This window comes from Scyliorhinus torazame, chromosome 5 (assembly GCF_047496885.1).
Source record: "Scyliorhinus torazame isolate Kashiwa2021f chromosome 5, sScyTor2.1, whole genome shotgun sequence".
Taxonomy (NCBI): domain Eukaryota; kingdom Metazoa; phylum Chordata; class Chondrichthyes; order Carcharhiniformes; family Scyliorhinidae; genus Scyliorhinus; species Scyliorhinus torazame.
Window position 1 is genome coordinate 91,608,168 of NC_092711.1, and position 18,292 is coordinate 91,626,459.

The 18,292-nt window shown below is 45.9% G+C and overlaps 2 protein-coding genes across 4 annotated transcripts in view; one reads left to right on the forward strand and one right to left on the reverse strand.

The window, feature by feature from the left end:
• LOC140421474 (uncharacterized) overlaps nucleotides 1-16,903 on the reverse strand; it is a 366,287-nt gene extending 349,384 nt beyond the window's left edge. The window contains exons 1-2 of one of the 2 annotated variants that reach the window (XM_072506198.1): nucleotides 16,759-16,868; nucleotides 1,787-8,632 (exon numbers count right to left, since the gene is read on the reverse strand). In XM_072506198.1, coding sequence (XP_072362299.1) covers nucleotides 7,143-8,632; nucleotides 16,759-16,813 — 1,545 coding nt within the window. In that variant the 5' untranslated portion in view covers nucleotides 16,814-16,868 and the 3' untranslated portion in view covers nucleotides 1,787-7,142. Of the gene's footprint in view, nucleotides 1-1,786; nucleotides 8,633-16,758 lie in introns of those variants that run through there. The other variant, XM_072506201.1, reaches the window with a different exon arrangement.
• Nucleotides 1-18,292, forward strand: part of LOC140421475 (uncharacterized) — an 856,937-nt gene that overhangs the window by 253,260 nt on the left and 585,385 nt on the right. The window lies entirely within an intron of this gene.

The window sequence follows — 18,292 nt, forward strand, 5'->3', positions numbered from 1 at the left end:
GTCAGGGTGGTGAGTGACTTGGAGGGGAGCCTCCAGGTGATGGGGTTCCCATGATCTGCTGCTCGTGGCCATCTAGATGGTCATGGGTTTGGAAGGTGCTGACTAAAGAACATTGGTGAGTTACTGCAGTGCATCTTGTAGATGGTACACACGGCTGCCACTGTTCGTCGGTGATGGATGGTTTGAATGTTTGTGGAAGGGGGAGCAATCAAGCGGGCTTTGTCCTGGATGCTGTTGAGCTTCTTGAGTGTTGTTGGAGCTGCACTCATCCAGGCAAGTGGAGAATATTCCATTACACTCCTGACTCGTGCATTGCAGATGGTGGACAGGCTGGGGGGGGGGTCAAGAGATGAGTTACCCTTCGGAGGATTCCTCATCTTTGACCTGCCCTGGCAGCCGCAGTATTACTGTGGCACGTCCAGTTCAGATTTTGACCAGTGGATGTTGATTGTAAGGGATTCAGCGATGGTACTGTCATTGAATGTCAAGGGGCGATGGTTAGATCCTCTCTTGTAGGAGATGATCATTGCCTGACACTTGTGTGGCATGAATGTAACTTGCCACTTATCAGTACAAGCCTGGATATTGTCCAGGTCTTGCTGCATTTGGACAAGAGCTGCTTCATTATCTAAGGAGTCGCAAATGGTGCTGAACATTGTGCAGTCATCCACAAACATCCCCATGATGAAGGCAGATCGTTGATGAAGCAGCTGAGGATGGTTGGGCCGAGGACACTGCCCTGAGGAACTCCTGCAGTGATGTCCTGGAGCTGAAATGGTTGGCCTCCAACCACCACAACCATCTTCCTTTGTGCCAGGTACGACTCCAACCAGCGGAGAGTTTTCACCCTGATTCCCATTGACTCCAGATTAGCTGGGGCTCCTTGATGCCATACTCGGTCAAGTGCTGCCTTGATGTCAAGGACAGTCACTCTCACCTCCGGCATTCAGCGCTTTTGTCCATGTTTGAACCAAGGCTGCAATGGCTGCAGGAAGACATCAAATAGACTGATCAGCGGGCCAGAAAAGTAGCAAACTGAGGTCAATCCAGAGAAGCGCGGGGTAATAAATACATTTGGGGAGGACAAACACGGCAAAGGGAAAGAATATGAATGGTATGATCTGTAGCGGGACAGAGGGGCGATAGAATGCATGTCCACAGATCCCCGAAGGTGACAGGAGAGGTAGACATGGTGATTGTAGAGGCAGAGAGGATACTTTGTTATTCACGGGGACACAGAGTACTGGAGCAGGGAATATTCCCAGCAATTTCTATTGGAGGAAAGACCTGAAACCCCTCTCTCCACAGATGCTGCCAAAGCTGCTGAGTATTTCCAGCATTTTCTGTTTTTATTATAAGATCAGGGAGGTTATACTGGAACAGTCCAAAACACTAGTTAAACCACAGCTGCATTACTGAGTACAGTTCTGGTCACCACATTACAGGAAGGATGTATTCATACAGTGAGGATGCAGATTGACGAGGATGTTGACACAAATGGAGAATTTTAACAATGAGGAAAGATTGGAGGGGCCGAGGTGGTTTTCTGTGGAACAGAGAACACTGAGGAGAGATTAACTGAGGTGTTTAACATTATGAGGGGCCTGGATTGAATGGATAAGAAGGATCTATTTCATGAATAGATCAATAACCAAGGGGTTTAGATTTAAAATAATTAGCAGAGGATTGGGAGTGGAAGGGGGTTAATGGATCTCTATGTCTATTCGGAACCCTGGATATGTGTTATTCCTTCTCAGTTCCCAAATAACAGATGTCAAGTCTGTGCTTGTTGGCAAAGTCCAGTTGAACTTTATTTGTCAGCTGTGCCACTGGGAAACTTGTTTTTAATACAAAATTTAGAAAGAATTAACAACTAGCCCTGCAGCAAGCTAGTCAGATTAATTGTCTTTCACGAATACAGAAGTTGAGTTTTCTTTCAAATCATAATACACCAGATAAAGTAACTGGGTAATTTTGATTAGCAAAGCGAGCAGCAAAGGTTTCAGAAATATAGATGGAGTGAGCAAGAAGAGAAACAGAACAGAGCAACAGAAGCACTTTTCCATTCCGGTAAGTGATTCTTAAGAGAATTGTTATCTCAAAGTCTGGCCTTCTTTTTACTGCTGATTGGCTTTAACTATTTCGAATTTTCTCAATTCAGCCAAAGTGTCTGTCCATCAATTTAAGAGATATAGGTTTTTGAATATGTTGGTGTAATTTTCCCATTCAATCACTTGCCAATTTTCCAAATTATCGACACCTGCATCTCAACATTACTTAGAAAAAACACAGCCTTCAGGGCATTATGACCTTTGACTGTCTATTACCATGGAAACGAGACTGCCTGTGCTGGAAAAGCAGCAGCATACAATGGGGTCTTTTAGCTATTTGGCGTCACTGACCTTGTTTGGCTCAACAATTTGCAAATGTTAAAATATAGGTTGAATGAAAGAAAACTAAAGTGGATTTTCTGGATGAACCCTTAATGGGTTTCCAGCTTTGTTGCACTCAAATTATGCTTAATGTGTTCTCATTTAAACCTTTTACCTTTATCATCTATAGCTAACTAGACAAGCCAATTTCTATCAGTCCTCCCTTTTGATTCTTCTAAAGATTAATAAGATGAATCAAAATAATGAATAGAAATTAAGGAAGAAATGTGACAAGATAGAAGTAAGCGTGGGGAGGAACGCATTCACATTGTCTGTAATCGTTCACTTGTTTGTGAACAGCCTTCAACACTGGAACGGGCAAAGCTTTGCAAGCGATACAAGCAATTTGGAAGCATTTTATTCAAAAAAATAATTATACAGTACCATAACGATTCAGTAATAATGGAAATTGATTATATGAATGGAGTAATATTTGGGTAATAATGCAATAATGCAGTCATAAAAGTTCAATAGTAGGAGCCTTGTTCAATGTCATGGGCTGGTAGTGCAGTTGGACCACTATGAACCACTTTGATTGTTGGAGCATTATAGGTAGCCATACATTGGCTAATGCATCTGATCGGCAAGATCACTACGTAAATGACAAGCACAAATATGAAAAATCAGAGAAGTCCCTGAATGATAGAAATTCCTGTGCCATCCACCCATCCAGAGAACCATCCCCAAAGAGTGGTGTCAGAGGGTTGGTAAAGTTTCCTAACTTCTTCTTGCATATGTGCTGACAAGCTTTTGATTTCTTCTGAATAACTGGGATGTAGGTGCAACACTCTGCACCAATCAGGGCACAGGTTCCACCTTTTTCAGCTAGCAAATAGTCAAGTGCCATCCGATTCTGTAAAGCCACAGTTCGAATGGCGAGCATCTCGGCTGAAATGCTACTTCGGGCTCGGGCAGTGTCATTGGCTTTTTTCTCTAGGTCTACGGCCAATTTAATGTATTCTCCGGTCAATACGATGACGCCATAGGCAGGGATGAGAGCAGAAAAGAATTTTGCAGCCCCTGTGATCTTGCGTTTAGACCTCGTGATGATAGTGGTAGGTTGATATTTCTCAAACTGTGGGATGAGAGGTCCATGTTTTGAGTCTGCGTTTATAGCATCGGCTAGGGAAAGGGAAAGGAATGGCGGATGAAGGGGACAATGAATCCTGAATAGCACGCTCCTCTCTAGCTCATTGGGAGCCAAGGTTATGCAGTATTACCGCAGATGTAATAGGTGCCATTATAGGTAGAATATTGGGCAACCACTTGTGGGGACCAAAGTTCTGTACAATTTGTCCCATCGATGTGATTAGGTAGCCCTTTAAAGTCGATGGGATTCCCTTCATGTCCATAGACCACTACCTTTCTTGTGTCATGAGTGCACGGTGTTCTGGCACTCGCATCCAAATAATATTCACATTTACTGTATCCCGCATTCCATGCTCTATGATTATAGCCGATTAACCATATGGTCCCAGTGTGGTTATGACCAGTTGGGAAGGTTACTTGGGGTGGTTTCTGTTTCTGATCATAGACATGTTGATACCATCGCTTGAAAGTGTTTAATGGGCGGCCTGTAGATCGCCATCTCTTAACCTCATCGTTTATCGTTTCTTTGGTTCTGGTGTCTCCACATTGGGGAAGGGTATAGTCGGGATTTTGGAAAATGTACCATTCTGCCATTTGGGATAAAGTAAAAGGAACAGGTTGTCGTGGGATACCGACTTGGGAATTGGTAGGGATAGAAGAACACACCCAGCATTTAGAGACGTTAAAGTCTCTGGCATAGGTACAGGACATGTAAAGGAACGTGTTAACATTGAACTCCTGGGTAAGGCCTGCTGGACCAAACATGGAACTGAAAATCAATATTATGGCAAATATTTTGACAGATTCTGATTTTGGTACGCGCACTTCACATGTGACGCGTGAATGCATGATTTCTTTCCTTGGAGTTTCACGGCTGACTGGGTTGTGAGTAATATCTGGTAGCGGCCTTCCCACTTGGCTCCTAAAGGTTCGCACTGAATCTTTTTTTACGTGAACGGAATCGCCGGGCACCGAGTCGTGGCCCCCCTCAGGAGGAACGCCCCACGCCGCCGACACCTGACAGCATTTGTTAAGTTTTGACAATAACTAAGTAAAACATCACTAATCAGATGACAGTCTGCCTTTCTTAAGTCAATAGTTGCTGGCAGTGACATGAGTCTGCCAGTGATGACCTCAAAAGGGCTTAGGCCTGTGGTTCTGTTTGGGGTTGCTCTGATACTGCACAAACCTAGTGGCAAGGCTTGAATCCAATTCCTGCCTTCTTGGTTGTATTTGGACAATCGTTCTTTTAAAGTCCGGTTCATGCGTTCCACTTGTCCTGATGTTTCTGGATGATAAGGGCAGTGTAGATTCCAATCGATGTTCAGTAACCTGCACACCATCTGGCAAACAGCACCTGTAAAGTGGGTTCCATTGTCTGAGTCAATGCTAGCTGGTACTCCCCATCTGGGAATATAGCCTTTGCATAGGACTTTGGATGTATGGGTGGCTGTAGCCCTCCTGGCTGGAGCAGCCTCTACCCATCTAGAGAACTTATCCACTATTACAAGGAAGTCAGTGTATCTTTGACATGTAGGAAGGGCGATGTAATTGACCTGTATGTTCTGGAATGGTCCTGCAGGGGCAGGAGCTTTTAGCTGAGGCATTGATGTTATAGGTCCAAAGTTGTTCTTTTGACATGTTACACAGTGGTTTGAGACCAATTGTGCATGTTTTTTGAATCCTTTGCCACACCAACTTTTCTGGAATCGAGCCATCATCTGTCCTGGGGCTAAACGTCCCCATGAATGGATCTGTTGGGCCAGAAATGGCATCAGTGCCTGTGGTGCAACTGTGTATCAGTCTGAACTTGTCTCCATGTATCATCATCATACAACTGGATACCCGAGTCTAACCATGACCATTTCTCTTCTTGTGTAGAGTCATGTTGCATTTCACGTAGCCCTTGTAATATATTGGTCACTCCCAATTTGTAGATGTGTCTTGGTTCTGCTGAAGAATCCCAATGGGAGGCAGCTTCCTTTGCTACTCGGTCTGCAAGGGTGTTTCCTTGGCTTCTGTAGTGTTGTCTTGAATACGGACCTTACACTTTAGAATGGATACTTCTTTTGGCAAAGCTATGGCTTCTGGGAGGTCATCATTTCAGTGGTGGGAGTCCACAACTCGCTGTCTGATAGGGTCCTAGAAGCAGAAATCCTGATCTCTTAAAATAAATGTCTTGGATATCCAATTGAAGGACTGGGACATACAGGGCAATCGACTGAGATCTGCAAAATGGTGTTAAGCTGAAAGCTCCACTTCAGCCAGCACTCACACAATGGGCCAAATGGCCTCTATCTGGACCAGAACTTTCAGGTTTTTACTCTGATAGTTGGAGTTTGTTTCTGATGATAATAGCCTCGAAAGGACTGGAGTTTAACATTCTCGATATTGGTGAAATAAATCAGCTGTTTTAAACACGTTGTAGATTTTTGTCTTTCCTGCCTGAGTGTTTAACATCACCTGGCTGGAGCTCAGGAAGCACAATCTCACCTCATAGAATCAGAGAATTTACAGTGCAGGAGGCCATTCGGCCCATTGAGTCTGTGTCGGCCCTTGGAAAGAGCATCCTACTTAAGCCCACACCACCACCCTATCACTGTAACCCCATCTAACCTTTTGGACACAAAGGGCAATTTAGAATAGTCAATCCACCTAACCTGCACATCCTTGGAGTGTGGGAGGAAAGCGGAGCACCCGGAGGAAACCCTCGCAGACACGGGGAGAACGTGCAGACTCCGCACAGACAGTGACCCAAGCCGGGAACCGAACCCGGGTCCTTGGTGCTGTGAATCAACAGTGCTACCCACTGTGCTACCGTGCCACCCTTGCATCCAAGCTCCCGGATTGTCTGTCTTCTCTCCGAGTAAGATTCTGTTTGTCTCTTGTATTTCACGGTGACAGGGCAGAGACCTGATTGAAGGATTCAAACATGAGAGTTCTGGGAAAAATGGGCAAGGATTTGGGAGGTGGCAACATGTTTAAAGAGTTTGGAGAGGAGAGGGAGGTTGAAGATGGGGCAGTAATTTGTAAGGATGGCAGGGTCAAGGGTTTGTTTTATTGAGGAGGGGGTGATGATGGCAGATTTGAAGGACAGAAGGACAGTACCTGAAGAGAGAGAAATGTTGACAATATCCAGGGACACAGGGTAGTTGGCTGATGGTCGATGGAGCAGGAGCTGGGTCACATGGACAAGATGAGCTCTGAGAGGGCATGAGGGGAGATGGGAGAGAAACTAGAGAAAGATGTGGGTTCAGGACTCGGGAAAGGATGAAATTTAGAGACAGTTTGGGCCGGTGGGCTCGTGGAAGGGAGGGAAGCAGTAGAGGCAGCTGATCGGATTTACTCAATCTCAGTCACAAAGAAGCTCCACAAGCTCCTCACACTTCTTGTTGGAGGTGAGGATGGAAGAAACAGGGGAGAGCGAGAGTACTTCAAAAGGAACTAACTTGTGTCAGAGATATTAAAACTTTTCAGCACTCTGCGTATTTAACACAAATCTAATTTATTTGACTTTTAGCCAGAATATTAGCCCTTGTAAATGGGCTGGAGTTTGTTATCAGCAGAAAGAGACCCAAATGAGACCTGAATGTGAGGAACAGCAAAATCCAATCACTGTGGTTATTTGTGGCCTCGTTGGTGCTGCTGCAGGTTGGATAACTGAGTGAATTCCTTCCCACACTCAGAGCAGGTGAATGGTCTCTCCCCAGTGTGAATTCGCTGGTGTGTCTGCAAGTTGAATAATCGAGTGAATCCCTTCCCACAATTGGCGCAGATGAACGGTCTCTCTCCAGTGTGAACTCGCTGGTGCTTTTGCAGAGTGGATGAGTTTGTGAATCCCTTCCCACACTTGGAGCAGGCAAATGGCCTCTCCCCAGTGTGAATTCGCTGATGTGCAGTGAGGTGTGATGATCGTCTGAACCCAGTCCCACACTGAGAGCACCTGAACGGTCTCTCGTTGGTGTGAACACGTTGATGGCACTTCAGATCCCAAGAACTTTTATAGCACTTCCCGCAGTCTGCACATTGGAACGGTCTCTCTCCAGTGTGAAATCGCTGGTGAATCCGCAGGTGGGATGACTGAGTGAATCCCTTCCCACACTCGGAGCAGGTGAATGGTCTCTCCCCAGTGTGAATTAGCTGCTGTGTGGACAGAGTAGATGACTGAGTGAATCCCTTCCCACACTTGGCGCAGGTGAATAGTCTCTCCCCAGTGTGAATTCGCTGATGTAAAGTGAGCTGAGATGATCGTCTGAACCCAGTCCCGCAGTGAGAGCACCTGAATGGTTTCTCATCAGTGTGAACACGTTGATGGCTCATCAGATCCCAAGAACTTTTAAAGCACTTCCCGCAGTCTGGACATTGGAAAGGTCTCTCATCAGTGTGAACTAGCTGGTGTCTCAGCAGGAGGGATGACTGAGTGAATCCTTTCCCACACTCTGAGCAGGTGAATGGTCTCTCCCCAGTGTGAATTCGCTGGTGCTTCTGCAGAGCGGATGCCTGAGTGAATACCTTCCCACACTGAGCGCAGGCAAATGGCCTCTCCCCACAGTGAATTCGCTGGTGCTTCTGCAGGTTGAATGACTGAGTGAATACCTTGCCACACTTGGCACAGACAAATGGCTTCTCCCCAGTGTGAATTCGGTGATGTGCAGTGAGGTGAGATGAGTTTCTGAACCCAGTCCCGCAGTAAGAGCACCTGAACAGTCTCTCGTCAGTGTGAACTTGCTGGTGTGCCTGCAGGCCGGATAACCGAGTGAATCCCTTCCCACACGTGGTGCAGGTGAATGGTCTCTCCCCAGTGTGGCTGCGTTGATGAGTTTCCAGCTGGGATGGGGAAGTGAATCCTTTCCCACAGTCCCCACATTTCCACGGTTTCTCCTCAGTGCGACTGCATTTGTGGCTTGTGAGGCCTGATGACTGACTGAATCCTCGTCCACACACACAAATCATGTATGGTTTCTCCCCACTCTGAACGATGCTTTTTCCTTCCATGTTCAAAATCCACTGATATTCAGGATCTGATAAATTGAGGACTCTGTCAGATCCCGATGTGATGCTTGGTTTGATTTTTCGGACTTGGAATCCTCCACTTCGAACACCCTGTGAAACTGATTTAAAAACAGAAAATAGGGAGTGAGAGAGAACCCACAAAAACACAGTCAGGTTGTGAAATTGAGCTGAATGAATCTGGTGATTTGTGGGGCCGGCACTGGGAAAAAGTGACCAGGAAAACTGCTGGATTGTCATAAAAACCCAACTGGCCTCTTTGGGAGGAGAAAGAGGTGAAGAGGGATTTTGTATATCTACAAGACATGTTAAGGGAATAGTTGGCAAAAAAATTTCAATCTTGAGCTTCATAAGCAGAAATATTGATACCAAAACTATGCTTCTGGTGGCATGGTGATTAGCACTGCTGCCTCACAGTGCCAGGGACCCGGGTTCAATTCTGGCCTTGGTGACTGTCTGTGTGGAGTTTGCACTTTCTCCCCGTGTCTGCGTGGGTTTCCACCCGGTGCTCAGGTTTTCTCCAACAGTCCAAAGAAGGGAAAGTTAGGTGGATTGGCCTTGATAAATTGCCCCTTAGTGTCCAGGGATGTGCAGGTTCAGTGGGGCTACAGGGACAGGGTAGGGGTGTGGGCCTGGCAGGGTGCACTTTCAGAGAATCAGTGCAGACTTGATGGGCCGAATGGCCTCCTTCTGCACTGTAGGAATTCTATGGTTCTAATTCTATTCTATGAATCTTTATAAAGCTCTGGTCACCACCCTCCAGGAAGGATGTGAAGGTTCTTGGAGAAGGTGCAGAGGAGATTTACCAGAATGGTTCCAGCAAAGGAGGTTGAGGGGAGATTTGATTCAGGGACACAAGATTATGCCAAGTTTCGATCAGGTGGACAAAGAAACTTTGTTTCCATTCACTGATCGTACAAGCAGTCGGGATACAGATTTAAAGTTTTGGGTAAAACCTGGATTGAACTATATAAGATGCTGAGGGGTCTTGACAGGGTGGATGTGGAGAGGATGTTTCCTCTTGTGGGAGAATCTGGAACAAGGGGGTCACTTGCAAAGTGAGGGGTCACCCATTTCAGATGGGGATAAGGATTTGTTTTTTTCTTGAGGGTTGCAAGACAGGGGTGGCATAGTAGTTAGCACTGCTGCCTCACAGCACCAGGGACCAGAGTTCAATTCCCACCCTGACTGTGTGGAGTTTGCACTTACTCCCCGTGTCTGTGTGGGTTTCCTCGGGGTGCTCCAGTTTCCTCCCACAGTTCAAAGATATGCAGGTTAGGTTGAATCGGTTAGGATTGTATCCCATAAGACATAGGAGCGGAAGTAAGGCCATTCGGCCCATCGAGTCCACTCCGCCATTCAATCATGGCTGATTTCAACTCCATTTACCCGCTCTATCTCCATAGCCCTTAATTCCTCAAGAAATCAAGAATTTATCAACTTCTGTCTTAAAGACACTCAACGTCCCGGCCTCCACCGCCCTCTGTGGCAATGAATTCCACAGACCCACCACTCTCTGGCTGAAGAAATTTCTCCTCATCTCTGTTCTCAAGTGACTCCCTTTTATTCTAAGGCTGTGCCCCCGGGTCCTAGTCTCCACTGCTAATGGAAACAACTTCCCTACATCCACCCTATCTAAGCCATTCATTATCTTGTAAGTTTCTATTAGATCTCCCCTCAACCTCCTAAACTCCAATGAATATAATCCCAGGATCCTCAGACGTTCATCGTATGTTAGGCCTACCATTCCTGGGATCATCCGTGTGAATCTCCGCTGGACCCACTCCAGTGCCAGTATGTCCTTCCTGAGGTGTGGGGTCCAAAATTGCTCACAGTATTCTAAATGGGGCCTAACTAATGCTTTATAAAGCTTCAGAAGTACATCCCTGCTTTTATATTCCAAGCCTCTTGAGATGAATGACAACATTGCATTTGCTTTCTTAATTACGGACTCAACCTGCAAGTTTACCTTTAGAGAATCCTGGACTAGGACTCCCAAGTCCCTTTGCACTTCAGCATTATGAATTTTGTCACCGTTTAGAAAATAGTCCATGCCTCTATTCTTTTTTTCCAAAGTGCAAGACCTCGCACTTGCCCACGTTGAATTTCATCAGCCATTTCTTGGACCACTCTCCTAAACTGTCTAAATCTTTCTGCAGCCTCCCCACCTCCTCCATACTACCTGCCCCTCCACCTATCTTTGTATAATCGGCAAACTTAGCCAGAATACCCCCAGTCCCGTCATCTAGATCGTTAATATATAAAGAGAACAGCTGTGGCCCCAACACTGAACCCTGCGGGACACCACTCATCACCGGTTGCCATTCCGAAAAAGAACCTTTTATCCCAACTCTCTGCCTTCTGCCTGACAGCCAATCGTCAATCCATGTTAGTACCTTGCCTCGAATACCATGGGCCCTTATTTTACTCAGCAGTCTCCCGTGAGGCACCTTATCAAAGGCCTTTTGGAAGTCAAGATAGATAACATCCATTGGCTCTCCTTGGTCTAACCTATTTGTTGTCTTTTCAAAGAACTCTAACAGGTTTGTCAAGCACGACCTCCCCTTACTAAATTCATGCTGACTTGTCCTAATCTGACCCTACACTTCCAAGAATTTAGAAATCTCATCCTTAACAATGGATTCTAGAATCTTGCCAACAACCGAGGTTAGGCTAATTGGCCTATAATTTTCCATCTTTTTCCTTGTTTCCTTCTTGAACAGGGGGGTTACAACAGCGATTTTCCAATCCTCTGGGACTTTCCCGGACTCCAGTGACTTTTGAAAGATCATAACTAACGCCTCCACTATTTCTTCAGCTGTCTCCTTTAGAACTCTAGGATGTAGTCCATCTGGGCCCGGAGATTTATCAATTTTTAGACCTTAGTTTCTCTAGCACTTTCTCCTTTGTGATGGCTACCATATTCAACTCTGCCCCCTGACTCTCCGGAATTGGTGGGATATTACTCATGTCTTCTACTGTGAAGACTGACGCAAAGTACTTATTTAGTTCCTCAGCTATTTCCTTGTCTCCCATCACAAAATTACCAGCGTCATTTTGGAGCGGCCCAATGTCAACTTTTGCCTCCCGTTTGTTTTTAATGTATTTAAAGAAACTTTTACTATCATTCCTAATGTTACTGGCTAGCCTACCTTCATATTTGATCCTCTCTTTCCTTATTTCTCTCTTTGTTATCCTCTGTTTGTTTTTGTAGCCTTCCCAATCTTCTGACTTCCCACTACTCTTTGCCACATTATAGGCTTTCTCTTTTGCTTTGATGCATTGCCTAACTTCCTTTGTCAGCCATGGCTGCCTAATCACCCCTCTGATAACCTTTCTTTTCTTTGGGATGAACCTCTGCACTGTGTCCTCAATTACTCCCAGAAACTCCTGCCATTGCTGTTCTACTGTCTTTCCCACTAGGCTCTGCTCCCAGTCGATTTTCGTCAGTTCCTCCCTCATGCCCCTGTAGTTACCTTTATTTAACTGTAACACCTTTACATCTGATTCTACCTTCTTTCTTTCAAATTGGAGATTGAATTCTACCATATTATGATCACTCCCTCCTAAGTGCTCCCTTACTTTAAGATCTTTAATCAAGTCTGGCTCATTACATAACACTCAGTCCAGAATGGCCTGTTCCCTCGTGGGCTCCATCACAAGCTGTTCCAAAAAGCCCTCCTGTAAACATTCAATGAATTCCCTTTCCTTGGGTCCACTGGCAACATTATTTACCCAGTCCACCTGCATATTGAAGTCCCCCATAATCACTGTGACCTTGCCTTTCTGACATGCACTTTCTATTTCGTGGTGCATTTTGTGTCCCCGGTCCTGACCACTGTTCGGAGGCCTGTACATAACTCCCATTATGTTTTTTTGCCTTTGTGGTTCCTCAACTCTACCCACACAGACTCCACATCATCTGACCCTATGTCATTTAGTGCTATTGATTTAATTTCATTCCTAATTAACAAGGCAACCCCGCCCCCTCTGCCCACCTCCCTGTCTTTTCGATAGGTTGTGAATCCCTGGATGTTTAAATGCCAGTCCTGAACCCCCTGCAACCATGTCTCTGTGATGCCTACCACATCATACCTGCCAGTCACAATCTGGGCCACAAGCTCATCTACCTTGTTCCGTACACTGCACGCATTTAAATATAGCACCTTTAATTCTCTATTGACCGTCCCTTTTTGTTTTCTTAGTGTGGTGGACCTTGGTTTAACTGAGCCTTTCCGTACACTGTGTCATATTTTGTGGGATGGGGACTATCGTAACCTCTCCTGAGTTTTGTCTTTTCGTGCTTTTTTTGTATTCCTAAGCAGCTACGCTTCCCACTGATTACTTCACCTCTTGGTTCCCTGACTTTCCCTTCCCCCCCAATCTTTAGTTTAAAGTCCTATTGACCACCCTATTTATTCTTTTCGCCAGAACACTGGTCCCAGCTCGGTTCAGGTGGAGACCATCCCAACGGTATAGGTCCCCCCTGTCCCAAAACTGATGCCAGTGTACCATGAAAAGGAACCCCTCTTTCCCACACCACTCTTTCAGCCACGTGTTAACTTCCCTTATTCTTGCCTCCCTATGCCAATTTGCACGTGGCTCGGGCAGTAATTCGGAGATTATGACCCTGGAGGACCTGTTTTTTAATTTGAATCCTAGCTCTTTATAATCTCTAAACAGGTCCTCTTTCCTAGACTTGCCTATGTTGTTGGTACGACATGGACCACACCAACTGGATCCTCCCCCTCCCTCTCCCGTATCCTATCAAGCCGGTCAGAGATGTCCCGCACCCTAGCACCGGGCAGGCAACATACCATGCGGGACTCTTTATCCGGCTCACAAAGGATACTATCTATCCCCCTGATAATAGAATCCCCTACAACTACAACTTGCCTATTTACTCCCTCCCCTTGAATGGCCTGCTGAACCATGGTGCCTTGGTCAGCTGACTCATCCTTCCTGCAGCCCTGTTCGCCATCCACAAAGGGAGCAAGTGCCTCATACCTGTTGGACAGAGTCAAGGGCTGAGGCTCCTGAGTTCCTGACTGCTGGTTCCCTTTACCTGCCTGACTTGCAGTCACACCCTGCTGTCCCTGGCCACTGGCAGGATTTACTCTGACTGGTGTGACTGCCTCCTGAAACACAGTGTCCAGGTAAGTCTCCCCCTCCCGGATGTGCCTCAGTGTTTGAAGCTCAGACTCCAGCTCATCAACTCTGAGCCGGAGCTCTTCGAGCAGCCAACACTTACTGCAGATGTGGTCGCTGCAGCTCGCAATGCGATCTGCCAGCTCCCACATCAAGCAGCTCAAGCACATCACCTGACCAGCCATCACTAATTAATTAATTAGTTTAATTTATGTTTATGAGTTTAGCTGTGTTTTTAAAAAAATTTGGGGCAGATTTGCTATCAACCACTCAGATCACAGCTTCCCTCTGACGTCACTTTTGGGAAAAAAACTGGAAAACAGGAAGTTTCCGTTAGGTTTTTATACTCACAGAGACTGCTCCTCCTCCTCCGAACGGCTCCCGAAATTAGGCCCGAAGAAAGAGAGAGAACAAAACAGTAGGGAAAAAGCACCTTCTCCCACTCTTCACCGAATTACCTCACTGCACCAAATTACCAAATTCTCACTCGGTCTGTATCTCTCTCACTCAGGCTGTGTGTCCTTGACCTGCGCAATGTATTCCAGTATTCGCTGGAACATAAAACATACAGTGCAGAAGGAGGCCATTTGGCCCATCGAGTCTGCAGCGACCCACTTAAGCCCTCGCTTCCCCCTCATCCCCGTAACCCAATAACCTCTCCCAACCTTTTTGGTTACTAAGGGCAATTTAGCATGGCCAATCCACCTAACCTGCGCATCTTTGGACTGTGGGAGGAAACCGGAGCACTCGGAGGAAACCCACGCAGACACGGGGAAAATGTGCAGACTCCGCACAGACAGCGGGGAATCGAACCTGGGACCCTGGCGCTGTGAAGCCACAGTGCTACCGTGCTGCCCCAAGTTCAAAAGAATGAGGGCGGATCTCATAGAAACCTCGAAACAGTGGGTGGCGCAGTGGTTAGCACTGCTGCCTCATGTCGCCAAGGACCCGAGTTCGATTCCGGCCCCGGGTCACTGTGTGTGTGGAGTTTGCATATTCTCTCTGTGTTTGTGTGGGTCTCACCCCCACAAATCCAAAGATGTGCAGGGTAGGTAGATTGGCCACTCTAAAATTGCCCCTGAATTGCAAAAAAAGAATTGGGCACTCTAAATTTATGTTAAAAAAAAAACAGGGCGAGACAGAGTAGATTCAGGACGGATGTTCCTGATAGTGGGTGTGTCCAGAAATAGGGGTCACAGTCTGAGGATACGGGGTCGACCATTTAGGACAGAGATGAGGAGAAATTTCTTCACCCACAGAGTGGTGAGCCTGTGGAATATTTTCAAGAAGTAGTTCGATACAGCACTTAGGGCGAAGGGGATCAAAGGATATGGGGGAAAGCGGGATTAGGCTATTGAGCTGAATCAGCTCTGATCATGATGAATGGTGGAGCAGGCTCGAAGGGCCAAATGGTCTCCTCCTGCTCCTATTTTCTACGTTGCTCCATATCTATGCATGTAAATGGTCCAGTAGGTATGAGGAAGAATGTTTTTACCCAGCCAGTGTCAATGCTGAAACTTGCTGCCTCTGATGGAGTTTGGAAATAGCCACAATAAATGATGTTTTGAAAAATTGGATAGAAACCCGAGAGAAATAAAGCTGTGAGGATACAGAGACAGAGCAGGAGAATGACTCTGACTGGATTGCTCCAGATAATAATAATCCTTATTAGTGTCACAAGTAGGCTTACATTAACACTGCAATGAAGTTACTGTGAAAATTCCCAAGTCTCCATACTCAGGCTCCTATTCGGGTACAATTTCGTTCGGCAATTTATGACCTTCCAGACACATTCATTTCAGTAATTTCAGATTATAATCATCACTCCAATATTTTTAGACAGTTGGTGCTGGTAACGGTTCTGCTTTTGCCATTTATACCTCACCTGGACCTGCCTTTTATTTCTTCTCGTGTCCTATTAGTTTATTTACTTATATCATTGTCACCCAGTTTTGTCTTGCACCATTATCCCCCTTGTCATTTAATCACTTCAGCCTCACATCCTCCCAAACTGCCCCCTCTGAAATGGCCCAGCAAGCCACTCAGTTCAAGGGCAATTAGGGATGGGCAGCAAATGCCAGCGACACCCACATCCCAAGGACAAATAAAGGAAAGTCAGCAGTTAGAAAGGCAAATGCAATGTTCGCATTCATTTCAAGAGAGCTACAATACAGGATGAATGGGGATGGGAAACATATCAGCCAGGATCGAATGGCAGAGCAAACTCGAAAACTCAATGGGCTGAATGGCATAATTCTGCTTCTCTATCTTTTTTTTAAAATGAGGGGATCTCATAGAAACATTTGTAAAAAAATTGTTGGAATCCATCCCAGACCTGGATACAGATCAATTGATTCTTGGAGGAGACTTCAATTGTGTTCTGGATCCTAAATGGACTGGTCCAAGCTGATTCAATCACATCAAAAACATGAAAAAGGGAATAAAACCAGACGGAACACCCGGCATCGACCCAGGCACCAGAAACAACGGCAAACCGGCAAAAGATTTTTTTAAACTATTCCCATCAGTAGATTGTAAAAGGATTACAGGACACAGATTTAAGATTGTGAATAAGATCTACAGGGGAGATAGGAGGTAGTCATTTTATACAGTGAGTGATAATGATCTGGAACACCATCCTTCCACACAAAGGTCGATAATCTCCAGATCCAGATCGCCCCACTCATTGAAACATCGCCCGACAAAGATGACAAACGCGCATGCGCCCTGATGCACATCCAACAAAGATGGCGGCCGTTAACCCGGAGCCGAACATGAGGAGCTGCAGCTCCGCTCGGTACAAACTGGGTCCCGGAAACTCTCTTCCGAGGATTGCAGCAGCTTTTCACAACGTTTCCGCCCACCCCCGAGATCTCTCGCTTCCTCCATATTGTTAAACGCCTCTTACCAATGTCAGAATTTATGAAGAGCGGAGAATTTGGCACTCATCCAGAACTCCATTCGCGGGAGCGATGTGAACGGAGAATTACGGCCGTTGTTTCTGTCAGGATATTGCTGGGGTAAAAGAAAATAAATTATTTGAACTGTATTTTTGTGTTTGTATTGAGATCTTTCCAACCTTCTTTCTCCAGTGTAATATAGTTAAGTTTTCTTTGCCCGACTCCCGGCTCCATTCCTCCCTCAGCCCCACTGCTGGAAACAGCCGCTCCAACACGCCCAGACCTCCGAGCAAAGTGACACTGCGCATGCTCGATACACCGAGCAATGCGTCTGCGCACTGGGCTCCTGTGGAGTGTATAGGGCACATTTACAGGCGCAGTGAATGTTGGGTAATAGCCGCACCATTGACACCACAAGCAGTAAATACAAAATAACTTAGTTACCAATTGATAAAAATAATCAAACAAACTATTGTCAATAGGTCATCTATTTTCCATTTCTCAAGATGATTAAATGCTGCTCTCCTGTGGAACAATGCAGAACTTAAGGTTTTTTTTCCCCAATGGGTGCTTCCTCTCTCCCCAAAAGATGCAAACTCTTGCTGGATTCAATCCCAGAATCAGTAATTCCTCTATCTTCTTCCCTCTTGCTCGTGATACTGAATGTTCAGTGTTTTCTAGAATGATCCAGCACAGATGTCACCCGGCACACCATGTCTATACTGACCCTGTACAAGAGCTGCCACTTTTCCTGGTTAAATTCCATTTGCCACTGTTCTGCCCATATAACCAGCCCATCTGTATCATGCTGTAATTTAAGGCTTTTCTCCTCGCTAGTTACCACACCAACAATTTTCCATCTGCAAATTTATCAATCATACCTTCACATATTTCAAGACCTCGATTTTATATATAATTACTCTTGGTGACTGAGGATGCAACAGGATCTCCATCAGCACCTGAACCTGTGCTTCCTTCCTTCGAGAGCTTTAATAACTCTGGAGAAACAATGCTGAAAAAGCTGGTGTTCTGGTCAAGGCTAATATGTGGGTGCTTCCTTGCCTGTCTCTAAATTTACTCCACTCCTGTTCACTCCCCACTTATGTAATACGCATTGACCGTAATGACTGGGAAGAGTTTAGAACATAGAACAGTACAGCACAGTTCAGGCCCTTCGGCCCATGATGTTGTGCCGACCATTTATCCTAATCTCAGATCAACCTAACCTACACCCTTTCAATTTACTGCTGTCCATATGCCAAAACTTCCTAATGTTTCTGACTCCACGCCCTCTGCTGGCAGTGCATTCCACGCACCCACCAATTTTGGTGTAAAGAACCTACCTCTGACATCTCCCCTATACCTTCCTCCAATCACCTTAAAATTATGTCCCCTTGTGACAGCCATTTCCACCCTGGGGAAAAGTCTCTGGCTATCCACTCTATCCGTGCTTCCCATTACCTTGTACACCTCTATCAAGTCACCTCTCTTCCTTCTTCGCTCCAGTGGGAAAAGCCCTCGCTCTCTCAACCTTTCTTCATAAGACATGCCCTCCAGTCCAGGCAGCATCTTGGTAAATCTCCTCTGTACCCTCTCCAAAGCATCTACATCCTTCCTATAATGAGGCGACCAGAACTGGACACAATATTCCAAGTCTGGTCTAAGTAGGGTTTTATCAAGCTGCAGCAAAACCTCGCGGCTCTTAAACTCAAA